The sequence below is a fragment of the Atta cephalotes genome (assembly GCF_000143395.1).
Source record: "Atta cephalotes unplaced genomic scaffold scaffold00052, whole genome shotgun sequence".
In the NCBI taxonomy this organism is placed as follows: domain Eukaryota; kingdom Metazoa; phylum Arthropoda; class Insecta; order Hymenoptera; family Formicidae; genus Atta; species Atta cephalotes.
Window position 1 is genome coordinate 994,259 of NW_012130116.1, and position 14,775 is coordinate 1,009,033.

The window sequence follows — 14,775 nt, forward strand, 5'->3', positions numbered from 1 at the left end:
TTAAACGTAAATAGAAATAAAGTAATGATAATAAAATGGTAAAATCGTTACCATTATTCCAAAAATGTAACTGTGTTACTATGAACGTATTCAGAGGAAAATATTATCCAATCGTTATCGAAAAAAGTAACTTGTAATAACTTGTAACGACGTTATAACCTAAATAACATTTTGTGCAAAAATAAAGCAGTTTATTTGCTGATACTTATTGTGTAATGTTGACAAAAACAAAAGCAAATTTTATTTGCTAAATAAAATTTTGCCTACATGTTGTAATTAACAAATTAATTTGTACTTTTGATAATAAGCAAAATTGCTTCAATTTTGTCGCAATATTATTATAATCAAACACTTTTACCACAATTGTTGCCACAAAATTACTGTAAAATTATTCTACTACAGTTTGTGTGTTTCTTTGCTTGCAATATTGCATCAAAGGATTCATTTTGTTGGCAAATTGCTTACAACATTTTTAAGTAAATTTTCAGCAAAATGCCGGCAAAATATTATCTGAGAATGTAATGTATTATTTGCCAACCCTGCAAATCAGATATTTATATTTAACTTTGTCAAATGCTCTAGTCGAGATAACCAGTAATTCAATTATAATTAGAATTCTGATTATAATCACATACATTTGTATACTAATTAAATACATTTTGTTTGTTGTACAAAAACATTTTTCTCAGTGTACAAAAGTAATAAATTGCTATAGTGAATGTATTTCCGTCTGAAATAAAATAAGATTGTCATGAAATACATGGAAGGTACGAATAACAATTCCATTAACGATATTTTTGTGGGATCATTTGATCGATAAGTTAATTTTACTTAATTTTAGTATCAATCACTGTCAGTTGCAAATCTGTGATTAATGTTTTTCTGCACATAGCGTAATATTATAACATAGGAATTACTTAATCAGCTTTACTCGTATGTATAACGGGAACATATTCGCTTATCTGAAAGGTCGCTCATAAAGAAATTTTCTCTATTGTTTTTTTTTTTAGTTCTAGCTCTAAAAAGAAAATTTTAAAAATTTTAAATAATTTTTAATTAATATTTATTAATATGAATCAGTAATTGATCAAATATTTTCATCGTTTTATATAATTTAAAACATATTTGATTTAATGTAAATATAATAATTCACTTTCGGAAAAATGCGAATCATCACACATGATAAATTTTATATCTGTGCGTAATCACGAGGATACGTGCAAATAAACAGGATATTGACGAGGAACAAGTTGTTTGGCCAGTAACACAAACGCGTTTCCGCGAAAGCGAAAGCTTACGATGTCATCGCCGCCGGCTGCCACTGTCGCTGTCATGTAATTTTTTCTCTTTTCAAATAGTATAATTTTGATAATTGCAATGCCGATTTGGGCTCACCACTTTCTAATACTAGTCAAGTGACATCTCCGTCTTTGTAACTCGTCTTTGTAAAACGTGTATACTTACGTATTTACTTAGTATATATAATTTTGTTTATCTAATTACTTAGAGAGATTATTTACGTAACTTGAATGGATCTTGTGATTGGCACTTTTCAAGGCCACGAGAAAATTGGACGATTCAAAAAAATAAAATTTTGTATCTCTTTTTTTTTGTAATTATAGAAACTTGAGAAATACCCTAAAAATATTTAGGCTTTACATGAAATACTTTCACATACATCTTTGTCTCTGTAAATAAATAAACAGAATGTGTAACTTTATTACATCAAGTACATTTTTACAAATATCTTTGTCTCTGCAAATATACAGGATATGACTTTTATGTTGCTTTTTACATATATAGCATTAGGTAATAATAATAATGTGTGGCATTTTTTTCAGCAGGTCAAATCTGCTGAATATAACATTGTAGAAACCAGGAAGTGACATTTTCTAGACACAGCGCAGCCAGCGCTAAATAGATAGTAACGCGTTCATGTTAAAAGAGCGCGAGTGGCGTCGTTCGAAACAAATGGTCCTTCAAACATCATAACGATTATGCTTTCCTCGGATAATGTTCTCTCATTATAGCATAGCGGAGCCTTTCACCTTTCCTCGTACATTAAGTTCGTGAAATTCGCGAATACCACGTTGCTCGTGGAGAGTGAAAGTAGTGGCCGGTTAAGGAGAATGCTTTCCGGTAGTCGACTGCTTCAAGGTGGACTTAGACCAAGTTGGCAAGGACGAATGATGGGCAAAACGTTCACAATGGTTCAACGAATATGAGCGAGCGTAATGAACTTTTGTCTCTTATATCAATAAGAAATGAAATCTGATTCATTGATATAAAGTCTCGTTCAAACTTGCAACGTCATCCACGCTCAATGAAATTCGTTTATTTATATTAGTTCATCTTCTTCACCTTGATTGGATCTTTATACACGCAATATGATCGTAGATGATCACCGAGAGAGAGAAAGAGAAAGAGAAAACGGTAATTAATCTCACGTGCTCATTTGCAAAAATTGTACTATTTAATGTAAAATGTCCATTTATTGATTTCTTTTCACGAATTGTGTTGTCGATATTTTTAAAATAACTTTTTCTAAAGTCATGATATTAGCATTTTGTTTACGCAAGAAACCCTGACCCACTTAAAATCTTGAATCTATCCGAACCGCAGATGGCTTTTTTCTTAAGTTCCTATTTGTGAAGAAATTCATATGAAGAAAGAGGGCGTGTTTATTTAGATATACTGAAATGATTTAAATAGTTTCAAATTTCAAGCATCTATTTAATAATAATGTGCACAGTTAGCAGCATGATTTGAATATCTTGCAGCTAAGATTCAAGAACAGATAAAGTTTCTTTGAAATAAATATAAACTAAAACTAGTAAACTAGAACTAAAATCTATAAAGATCAATTAATTCATTCCATTTATGCGTCATTTATGCATGAATATTTGAATATTAATGATATATAAATATTTAAATTTAATAAATCAAATATTTCTTTAATAATATTCATAAATATTATTAAAATATATTCTATATAAGCAACAAATTATAATATATATCACATTAAAATATGTTTAATTTTAAATTTGAAATATATTGATTTCTCTAAATACATTTAGGAATATTTTTGGTATTCCTGCGAATTTTATTTCATTATTTATAAGAAATAAATGTATAAGATTAAACGTATAATTAATAAATATTTATATATTTATATATTTATGTATCGAATAAAATGTAATTGAAACCTCATCTCTTTACTTTCGCCGCACTACTTTCATATGGCATAATGTTGAAAGGAAAAGTACGTAACGACTGATTGTAATCGTAATTTCAGCATCTTAAGAAAATTCGACATTCTACAATATTTTAATATTACTTCAATTATATCAATTTCTAAATGAAATTAGGTCCTGCAAATTTCTTCTTAAATTTTGTTATGTAGTTTAAGAAAAAAATTTTTTTAAATATCAAAGATATTCTTTCAATAATAAATGTTTTTTTTTAACAAAAAATAATATTGTAACAAATATGCAATTAATATACATACATATCCTTTCGGATAAAAATTTACTGATGTTCGAGTAAATCAAATTAAAATAAAAAATCCAACGACGGACAAGTAAAATGTTCTTAATATTTCTAAAAAGAAAAGCAATCGCGATTTGCAATTTATGTACGTTCAGCAAACGTATCAATTGATCAAGGAAAGTGAAGAGCATCGAAGGCGTGACTTGTTAAATGAAATCGCATCGACTGTTTCACGTGAAGCCGACACGTTTGATCAGTTCTTTCTTGTGTCGCTTCGCTAAAAGTGAAACCTCGTGACGAAAGTAGGCAAACGGGAGGAAACCGGAAAGCAGACATTGTTTAGTGAGAATGTTCCTGGCCAGTTTATCAACATGACTTTGACGTCGGCGTGTCCCATTTCTGCCGCACGTAACTGTATAGCGCGAGAACAGTTCTCAAAACTTCTCTTTAACCGACTTTAATCTTAACGGTAAACTTTTCCAACAAACCCAAAATCGATATTTACTCGGGGAAAGTTACGAAAAGAGTGCCATAATCTATTGGCTTCGCCATATTTAACATTAAATATTTTCCTTGATAGAGTTCTCAAATTAGAATTCTGCCAAATTAAATTCGAAGACTCTATCATTATAATAAACGGTGAACAATTTCGAGATATGCCGTGCAAACATTTCATTCCCACAATCGTGATGCAACTGGAAGGGGATCGTTCGAATAACTCACATCTCACCAAATGATTTAGCAGATTATCTGCAGTGCAATGTAACGTAGAAAGCTGCATGAGGGAGAAAGTTGTAATGCATAGGAAGTTACATATACACACGGCACGTACAAAACGTTCGATATGAGATAGAGTACGATGTAATCAGATCAAAAATTAAATATATTATGCCTAGTATAATGTAATTGCTTATGTAAAGTAATAACTCGTATTATTGAGTTTATATTATTACTTGTTATAACGTAAAAATAGATATAATAATTATGTAACTAGAGGCATCGATAACGTCGAATTATAAAATATAAGTTTGTAATTCAAATTGTAGCAATTAATTAAGAAAACAAAAAATTAAAGATAAAAATCTACTCGGAATAGGAAATCAATGTATATCCATTATTTTATTTAAAGTATATTTCATTGTGATAAAATTATATGTATCAAAAACAACATCTTGTATTTTATCAAAAATAACTTCTTGTGCATGGCAAACAACTTTCAAGAATGAAGAGAATCCTGTTCTTGTAGTAAAAAAGGGATGAAGGTTATCTACTTTGATCGTTCATTCCTTTTTCAAGGAAGAAGATACAACTACAAGATAGAAGATATAACTACCACGTAAAGCTACGAGTAATACATAAACATAAATGATTTAAAATAATATTTATATATTGATTAAATAAACTATAAAACAATTAATAAATTGATAAAAACCGATAGTTTACTCTTATAAATATAATTTATATTAGCAAATAACTTCTCAAATTATTTTCGAGAATATAATAAAAATAATTAGAGAAATTGATCAACAAGCAATATTACTATTTTTGTAATAAATAAATAAGCCACTTTAAATCAATCGATAAAAATTGTATCAAAATTATATACATGGTAACATTAAAAAAAATATATATATATATATTTATTATTTATTTTTTATACTGAGTTACACAATTTTCACAAGAATCTTAATTTATTAAAAAGAAAAAAATATTTTTTTTAATATATAGAAAGGAGAGACATTAATCAATTTTTGAGAATTTGTAAAATTAGAATTAAAATAATAACAGTTCAATTGAACAATAAACTAGTATTAATGAACAAAAATGGAAAGGTTGAGCTTACCTTTAAGAGCCCATAATTCTTCATTCTTTAGAGCATCGATGTATGTCGTAATGTCTTTACCGCATTGTACTCCGACCGAATACTTTCCTTCGATCCAATTTCTTACTAAATTACGCGCACTAAAAACATCTAACATCTCCGACAGACTGGTCCAGTTTTTTTCAACTACATTGATCATCATTGGCAAGCTTCGTACTCGAAGAGTCGGTTCCTCTGCAGCATTGTTCGGAATATTTGTAGATATTTCTTCGGCATGAATAGAAACATAGATCGCGGAAAATATGAGTAAAGTTAGGAACGGCAGATGCATTATGCTCCCCATATTTATCTCATAAATGTTCACAGAAAAAATATATTTAGCGTTTACAAAAAATTTGAGCGAGATTCACTAGATCCACATAATCGATATTTAGGCAAATCTTTGAAATCGATTGTCAAGATCAGCAAAAAATTTTCTCTTCTTCTGGCAGTCGGTCTTCTTGTTTTACTGACAAAAATTCACAAAATATTTAACTTTAAACAAATAAAATATCGATTTTCTGTCAGGATGCTCGTGACATTGCAAGAAATATTATTAATTTGTCAAAAAAACTTGCGTATTTATTTCAACATTTGGAGCCCTTAATCACGTCTGAACAAGACTGCGTTATATTTGCATCTTCACTTCTGAGTTGCCTAGAGAATCCCGATAATGCGACTTTTTTAAGTTCATGATAATTTTCAGACGTTTATGTTGTTACGTCCGCTCTCAAAAAGAAAGAGAAAAAAATGAATATAAAAAAGATGATCGACTACGTGCGTCTTCAAATGGATCCTTCTGTCCTGCTGGATGACCACGGATCAACTGTATGGGCCGGTTGTGGTCCGACCAATGGTTCTGAAATGTTCTCGCGGTATTATAATGAAAATGATGGTGGGGCGAAGTCTCCCTGTGGAGTGAAAATCGAAAACCTTTAGAGTGGTCGGTGTGCGAGATAGCGCGAACTCATCGACACGTGCGTTCGCGTGCATTCTAGTCACTTAACATGAGACTTTTCTCAGTCAATTAAGACTAATTTTACGATTTTATCTTGAAGTAATTGAATGGCATAACTAAGAGCTGCTTTTCATGTATCTTTGATAAAAATCGCACTGATTTATTTATTGAAGAATTCACTATTAGAATTCATAATCTTATGATCGAAAAACGTTTTCCACGTTGTGGAATTCAATTTAGATCTATTGTTAAAATGCTAAAGAAATCGATTAAAATTTGCATAATCATCGACAAAGCAATATATTTCATCTTTTATACAATCTCATGTAAAGATGGAACTCTTTTAAACCTATTTCAAAACTTCGGCTTTGAAAAGAATAAGTCTGCATTTATGAATTTTTTATATTCGAGAAATATACACGTGTATAAATGAAATTCCTGGAAATTGTGCGTCATTACTACATTTTAAAAGTATAAGAACGTTGCATAACTGTAATTTTGATCTCGCAAGTAGCGTTATCCGACAAGAGCTGGTGTTTAGTTTGAAAAATGTATCTGATTAGTATCATATTATCAGTTTTAATTGAAATTAGCATTGCATTGTCGATTTCGATTAAAAATTTTTTTATATAATATAAAAGTTATATCTTTTTGATAAATAAGTAATACACATACATATTGAAGCAATTTCGTAATTTTATGTTTAAATGACAAAATGTAACATTATTCCAAAACATTTAGAAATAAGTTATAAAATAGCGACCAAAGATATTTTTAATTAAAAATTGATTTACGATAACTATTTTCCATCTATTTCAATTAGCAATAATAAAGTAGCTAGTGCTAAAATAATGTACGAGGAACAAAATACAGTATGGCTGTTATGCTGTTTCCGATTATGGATTGCAAAACTTTCAGCATCGTTTCGCATGACTTCGTGTTGGATTAATGATGGACCCTAGAAGTTTCACTGTGAAATTTCATATTATTAGAGGATGTCTTCTCTTTCTCTCTATTAGAGGATATCTTCTCTTTCTCTCTTACTAATCCTTTGACAAACTATCATTGGTTGTTCAGTCATGCTGAAACTTCTTTCTTCTTGGGACTCTCTGACGATATTATGAACATCATCTGTGATATCGAAAAAAATGAAAAAAAAAATCTTTTTTAAACATTATAGTATTACTATAATTACGGGGTGTTTAGATCGATCGTATTAATCATTCATTTACCATAATAAATAGTTTCTAAAAATAATTTTCTCAATACTTCCGATTATAGAGTATTTCCAATTATAGAGTATTTTCTATCCATAAACATTTCAATTTACAAATATATATCAATTATATATAATGTAGAAAACATTTAGCATTAGTTATGAAAAAGAGAAAATGGTTTACTACATTTTTATGCAAATACTCATTGAAATAGTCATTGAAATAAAAAAATGAAAAATCACGTAATATTGCAATTTAATAAACTATAATTTGCTTATGCAAGTGATACGATTTAGAACTACATACGTCTTTAAAAAAGATTATTTATGTTTGACTTAATTATATTTCATTCATAATTTTTGAAAAATACATCTCACTGCAAACATTTAATATTCTTAATATTATACTTTTACAATTAATTTTGTATATGTAATATTAACAAGTATTTTTGTAAATAATTTATTTATTTATATATTTTATATATAAAAATATGTATATTTTCTATATAATAATATATGGTATAATAAGCATAAGCATAATTTTAATAATTTTCGCGAAATAGTTTTCTGTCAAATAGAAAATTTATAACGCGTTATTTAAGTTTAATTAGGTTTAATTGAAATTTTATCTTTTTAATAAAACAATTTTAAAGATAAGTTTTAAAAATCAAAATACTCTATACATCTATGGAAAAAAGACATTTTTTAAATTGGTTTTTTTTACTTGTCAGGCATTTTTTTGAGATATATCAGATTTATTAATATTATATTAATATTATATTATATAATATTAATATAATTATTAATTTATATTGTCTTTTTTAATATGTATATCAATACGTGTCTATCTCTCCGGTTCCTTAAAGCACGTGATATGCATAATTATTTTTGTTTTATCTTTATTTAATATTCGGTGAACGACAAGAGTAAAATGATACATTATGCGTATTATTCATTTGACAGAACAGAGCCTTTATATATGCATGTGCATTGTTGTGTCACTGCATTTCAACTGTTTCCAATATTTGTTCTTTATTATACTTATTCAATAAGTATGATAAAAAGAGATCACTTTCCTAGATAAAATAACAACCTTGCACATCTTAAATCGCATTGTTTCAATATTTCGTTTAGCATGTCATAACATTCGCTAACATTTTATATTATTTTCCCATTTAAAGTTAATAATATAAATTAGTTTTTAATATAACTCAAAAAAAGTAATGGGAAAGCAATATATAATAAAATGTTAGCAAATGTCACAACATAAATAAAATAAAATGATAATAAAATAATGATACAATAATATATTATTAAATACCGAAGAATATAGATATTTAATATTCGTAATAAAAACTTAATGTATTCCTCCAGTAACTTCAATAGATGTTCCGTTTATATAAGCACTCTTATCAGAAGCTAAAAATGCAATAACTTCTGCTACTTCTTGTGGCTTTCCCATTCTTTGCAATGATATATTTTTTATAAATAATTCTTTAACTTTATCCGGTATAGTCATAGTCATAGAAGTATCTATAAATCCAGGCAGTACTACGTTCACTCGAATACCAAATCTGCAGAAAATGCAATATATTTATCTCTTCATTTAGAAATTTATATATTTTAAATAAAGTAATGTATATATATCTAATACATACTGTCCAAATTCCATAGAAGCGCTTTTTGTCATAGCTACAACTCCAGCTTTGGACGCACTGTAGTTACTTTGTCCAATATTTCCATTTTTACCGACAATTGAACTGATATTGATAATCGAGGAATCTTTGGTTGCATTTGCTTCTATCATTGCTTTGACTGCAGTTTGCATAACTAGAAAAGTACCTTTTAAATTGACATTGATTACATCATCAAAATTATTGTCACTGAGTTTGATTAAAAAGTTATCTCGTATAATGCCCGCTGAATTAACAATGACAGTAGGTGGTCTTGAAAATTGCTCCAAGACATGTTTAAATGCTGTCTCCACACTGTTCCGATCAGTGACTTGAACATCCAATGCAGTATGTCCAGCACCTACAATAAAATATTAATAAATATTGAAATGATTAATGTAACAAATAGTTATAGAATAAAACAGAATTGTTAAGTTAAAAATAAAATAGATATAATTTAAGGTAATTGAAATTTTGTAAATACAAAGATATAATAATTCTGTATATCGGTTTCAATCTCAAATTAAAAAAAAATTAATAGGATCACATAGACCTTCCAAAGTGGCTATAGTTTCAGTAGCAGTTTTGATATTTTGATCGGTTGCGACAACGATAGCGCCTTCTCGGGCAAAAACTCGACATACCTCTTTTCCAATACCACTTCCAGCACCTGTAACATAATTGAAAAAGTCAAAATTGTGTTATAGATTTCAAGATTATATTTATATGAATATTTCACATATTATTTACCTGACATGAACTTTTTTCACATAAATATAAGGAAAGAATAATGAAATTGTGAAATATTAACATTAAATTTTGGTACTATTATTATTATTATTACTAAAAGATATTTAAGATATTTAATGTTAAAAATTAAAAAAAATTGCTGTAAGAAAATTGCAATTTCATATATTTATAAATATAAGTATAAATATAAGCAATATTTTTATATGATCTTTTTAATTATTAAAACAAATAATTGATTTTATATTTCTGTAGTAATGTTTAAAATTTCAAAAATAAAAAATCTATATACTATTTCACATATGTTTCGTTCAGTAGTATATTGTGTTTATTATACGCAATACACTGTGTATCGATCAAGCAATGTGAAGAGAAACTTCGTTTCGCGTGAAAAGTTGAAAAACTATGTAGAAATCGTACAGTTATATAACTTATCATCTTAATAAAAATTTTTCATGTAAAACAAAATGTCCACTTTATTATAAAATATCTTTTTATTGCATAGAGACATCAATTATGTTAAAATTACATATTATTACATTTCGCGCATTATTTTATAACGTAGGTTTAACGCATGCTCTATCTTTTATTTTTCATCGGTATAACAGATTTCCTAACCTTTAAATACGTCTCTCCTTAGTTATTTAGTCGCTTAATTATATTAATCTTAAACAGAGTAGCGAGCGTATTTGTTTTTTAAATCTTTGTTTCTATATACAAAAAGATATTAAATGAATATATACTCTCATCTAAATATGATATTGAAATCATTGTATCTTTTTAAATATGATTCAATGTTATCAACATGTAAACGCTGAAGCCTGAAAAATATATCAAATCTGCTGAGTTGTTAAATGCTAACAATTAACTCGATATTTACGATACAATTTATGATATAATTAAAATATTATATAAACAAAATGATTACAGAAAAAATGATAGAATATTTAAAATTAATTTTGTTAATCTAATTGAATTTATTAATTTGTGAATTTATTAATTTGTTAATCTAATCGAGTTATGAGCTAATATTAAAAATTAAGTTTTAATAAAGTATAAAAAAGTAATTTTAATTAAGTTATAAGCAGTTTTAATATAAAAAAAAAATGCACAAACCGGTAACAAATGCCAGTTTTCCAGCTACGAGCTTCGACATTTCGTAAGTATAATTGGAAGGTCTCGTATAAACAAGGTGCTAATCAACACTGAATATTATTTAATCTTTGTTGTAAAATGGCCTCCGCTCTTTCCTCGGAGCCGATTCAGCATTATTTAGACCCGATTGTTTCATATTTTGGTAAATTTTATCTGTTGAGTAAATAGCAAAATTATCCAATAACAGATTGCCAGATATTTATCTAACAGGTAAAATTTATCAAAAGATGGAACAATCGGCCCTTAAAATATTAATATATTAAAGATATTTAAAGCTGAGTACATAACGAATAATTAGCAGATATTCGAATACATATTTTATTTGTAAATATAAGCCATTTAATTCTTGAATTCCTTCATTCCATTCGAGTATCAGTACTCCATCAGATTCAATATTCGTTGCATATAATAATCGAATTTATGCGATATTTGCAATAAATAATAACGTTCGAACTTCTGTGTTCTGTAAATTCGTTCGATGTTCACATTGCAGTCTTGCCAATACGTTAAGATCTTTTCTTAAGCCTTGTGTCTATGTTAGAAATCAGTCTGAAATCTCATAAAGGAAGAGTTGACCAATCGCATTGGTCATGTGATTGAATTGTTCAAATGTGATTTGTTAATTTTATCCGAGATTTCGGATCGATTTCTAGCATTGTGGGCACAATTAAGCTTTACAGGGGCACCAAGGAGCATGTCTGAAATTCTACATAGAAATTCTACTATATTTTATATTATATATAAAAATATTTTAATAATTACATTAATAAAGAATTTGTTATTAAAACTTTAACGCATATATTTTAATGCATATATTTTTAAAAGAATATAATAATTGATAATCTAAATTTGTAATTTGTAGGAATTGACCAATTATAGTCGATTATTCCTCTTTTATTTGTCTGTGATTGGTTAATTTTTACAGATTATGGCAATATAAATAATATATTCAGAATAATGACACGAAAATAATTCACATCTTGTTAATTCGAAGTCGAGGTACAAAAATAAATAATAATCTGTTGGCAAAATTATAGTGGAAGAAACCAATAGCAGCGAGCATTTATTTAATTGTTGAGAACGCGTCAATTGAATACCTATCGTATCGTCGTACATCGAATATTTGCGCACTGTATAGTGTGAATGCATCATTACAGCTTTACGCATGCGTCGTATATTGAGTATATTGGAGCATACTGGAGTATACCGTTGTTCTGTGATTCTGAGGAATTTATTAGAATTTATTCCTCATTCTTCCAAATTCTCCCAATATTGAAATAATACCTATAAAATGAAAGAGTTTTGGTAAGAACATGATATTTTGCTTTATATGCTTCGATTATAAAAATTGAATAACAGAAATCAAATTAGGAAATCTGATTAAAAAGATATTTGGTTTTACTCTCATATCTTATATTTTGATGAAAATATGCTTAATTACCACTAACGTTTTGTGTGTAGAATAAGAACTTTAAAAAAGTCACTCAAAATCGTAAAAATTGTAATGCATTAAATATAATATCCTATTTAGGTTAGGAAATCTCACAAATATAGACGAGTTCCACAGCATGAATGTATATAACACTATGGTTGCTTTTCTTTTAGAAGACAATCTATACTAACGTTCTATCATTCTACTCAATGAAATAACAAACATAAAACAATATTTTATATCAACTGTTTCCTAAAAGGAAAGTAGCCTATATCTCATTACAGTAAAATACCGATTTCCTGCAGAAACATCCCTTTAATTAACGTGTGTATCTATTTTTGTTTTTTAAATTCTGTTATGTGCATAAAAAACTATTGAGCATATTTTTATAAAATCTGAGATAAAATTAAATTAGATATTTACTCCAAAAATTTTGCTAAAATTTCATAACATAAGTTTACTGGAATAATATGACTTTAAGGTATATACAAAATTTTTCTGTTATATAATAGTTCTACAATAGAATCAAGAAGACATTTACATTTAATATCAACCAAAAATCCAAATGATTCAATAAGTTGCCCCTAAACTGAATTGTTGAACATTATAAAATATCCATTGGAATGATGTAGACTAAGCTGTACGTAGAATTTTAGATCTGTAAGTATGAATTTTGGATCCATGTAAATAAAAAAAATCAGAATATGCATTTTTGTATTCATGTTTTAGGGAAAAAGAAAATATCTGAGCTACATCTACTAAAAAATTGAGATCAGCAACTGAATGATAATGAGATAAATTATCATTGTTATTTGCCTCTATCTGTAACAATTAATTTATTTTTTTTGGACACTAATCCATTTCGATATTGAACAAGAAATAGAAATTTCCAAAATTTCTTATGGTAAAAAATTAATTGTTTTTTATTTAGCTGAATATTATCTATTTCTAAAAGAAAATATATAGAATTGGAATGTAATATGTTACTTGTTATTCTTACTTTTTTTAATGAATTGATGTTTTTTATTAATAATGGTATCATAATATATTTTTTAAGTAACGATAAGGAAATATAATCATTTTTTTTTTATCTTGAATGGATATGTGTAGAATGTGCGCGCGCGCGCGCACACACACACACACACACACACACACACACACATACATATATATATACACACACAAGTTTTAAAAGAAAAGTATAATTTAACCATGATATGATTAATCATACTATGGATCTTGTGTTAGCGACATAGACAATCAAATGTCTTTCTAAAAAAAAGATAAAAATTCGATGAAAAAGTAATTCAATATTTTTTGAATAATAAAATCAATGAATCAACTAATTATGTCATTTTCAAAAATTGAATATCTTTTTCAGATAGATTTTTAATAATAAAAATCAAAATATAATCTATTTGTCTAAATACCGGAATAATGGAATTGTACTTTATTTGATTGGATCCAATATAACTTAAATTTGCTTTCTGATTGAGAAAACCAAAATTGAAACTGCTTTATCAAAAGGTAGGAAGCTTTTTATGTTGAAATTAATTAACAGATCAATTAGAAATTAATCCATTGTGACTCATCCATTAGAAGTGATCCTTAAATTACCATTCAAATTATATATCTTTTTTTTGTTTTAGGGTAAGACTGAGCAAGTGCTGATGCTTGTTTTCTGACATCTTTGGAAGTATTCTTTTAATAAGTACCAGCAAAAGTTCTGTGACTATTGCGTAAAAAGAAAATTGAAACATTTTCCAAATTCCTGTCTTTTGATTATTTGAATTAATTCATTCTCCAAAAGATTTTCAATATTATGCAGCGCGTTAATTCGATTTCTTTCGAATTCGGTTCATAAAGGAGACAATTTAAAATTTCTTTCCGAATGTTATCGGATTACTTATGACGTCACTTGGGTCATTTGTATATTATAACGAGGTCATCAAATGCATTTCGAAAAATTCGAGATTTTTAAAAATATTTTACTAATTTTTAATAAAAAATTAGAAATATAAAAGTTACTAGTCAGCGTAATGAATATAAGAGTAGTTATTCGCAAAATATAATTACTGTAGTAAATGAATTCGTAAAAATTATGAGATTGTCATATATATATATATATATATATATATATATATATATTAATTATATATAAGTAGTATATATATATATATATTCGTCCGTACGTAGTGTCGTCGTTCCGTTCGTTCGTTCGTTACGTTACGTTACCTACTTACT

General features: G+C 27.4%; 2 protein-coding genes across 2 annotated transcripts in view; both read right to left on the reverse strand.

The window, feature by feature from the left end:
* The window catches only part of LOC105623041 (nose resistant to fluoxetine protein 6-like), a 20,519-nt gene extending 14,865 nt beyond the window's left edge, over positions 1-5,654 (reverse strand). The window contains exon 1 of the mRNA XM_012204444.1: positions 5,333-5,654. Within this exon, the coding sequence (XP_012059834.1) occupies positions 5,333-5,654 (322 nt within the window). The remainder of the gene's footprint in view (positions 1-5,332) is intronic.
* Positions 5,655-8,881: 3,227 nt separating this feature from the next.
* On the reverse strand, positions 8,882-11,100 carry LOC105623042 (estradiol 17-beta-dehydrogenase 8). Its single transcript, XM_012204445.1, has 4 exons — positions 11,061-11,100; positions 9,751-9,867; positions 9,183-9,558; positions 8,882-9,098 (listed from the first exon to the last, which is right to left on the reverse strand). The coding sequence occupies exons 1-4, from the start codon at positions 11,098-11,100 to the stop codon at positions 8,882-8,884; spliced, it is 750 nt and encodes a 249-aa protein (XP_012059835.1).
* Positions 11,101-14,775: the final 3,675 nt, after the last annotated feature.

Bases quoted from the DNA above. Each gene is read 5' to 3' on its own strand.
- LOC105623042 (XM_012204445.1), bottom strand. From the start codon at position 11,100: ATGTCGAAGCTCGTAGCTGGAAAACTGGCATTTGTTACCG. The intron at 9,868-11,060 runs GTTTGTGCATTT...ATTATGTTACAG, and splicing joins AAAACTGGCATTTGTTACCG to GTGCTGGAAGTGGTATTGGA. The intron at 9,559-9,750 runs GTCTATGTGATC...ATTTTATTGTAG, and splicing joins AACTATAGCCACTTTGGAAG to GTGCTGGACATACTGCATTG.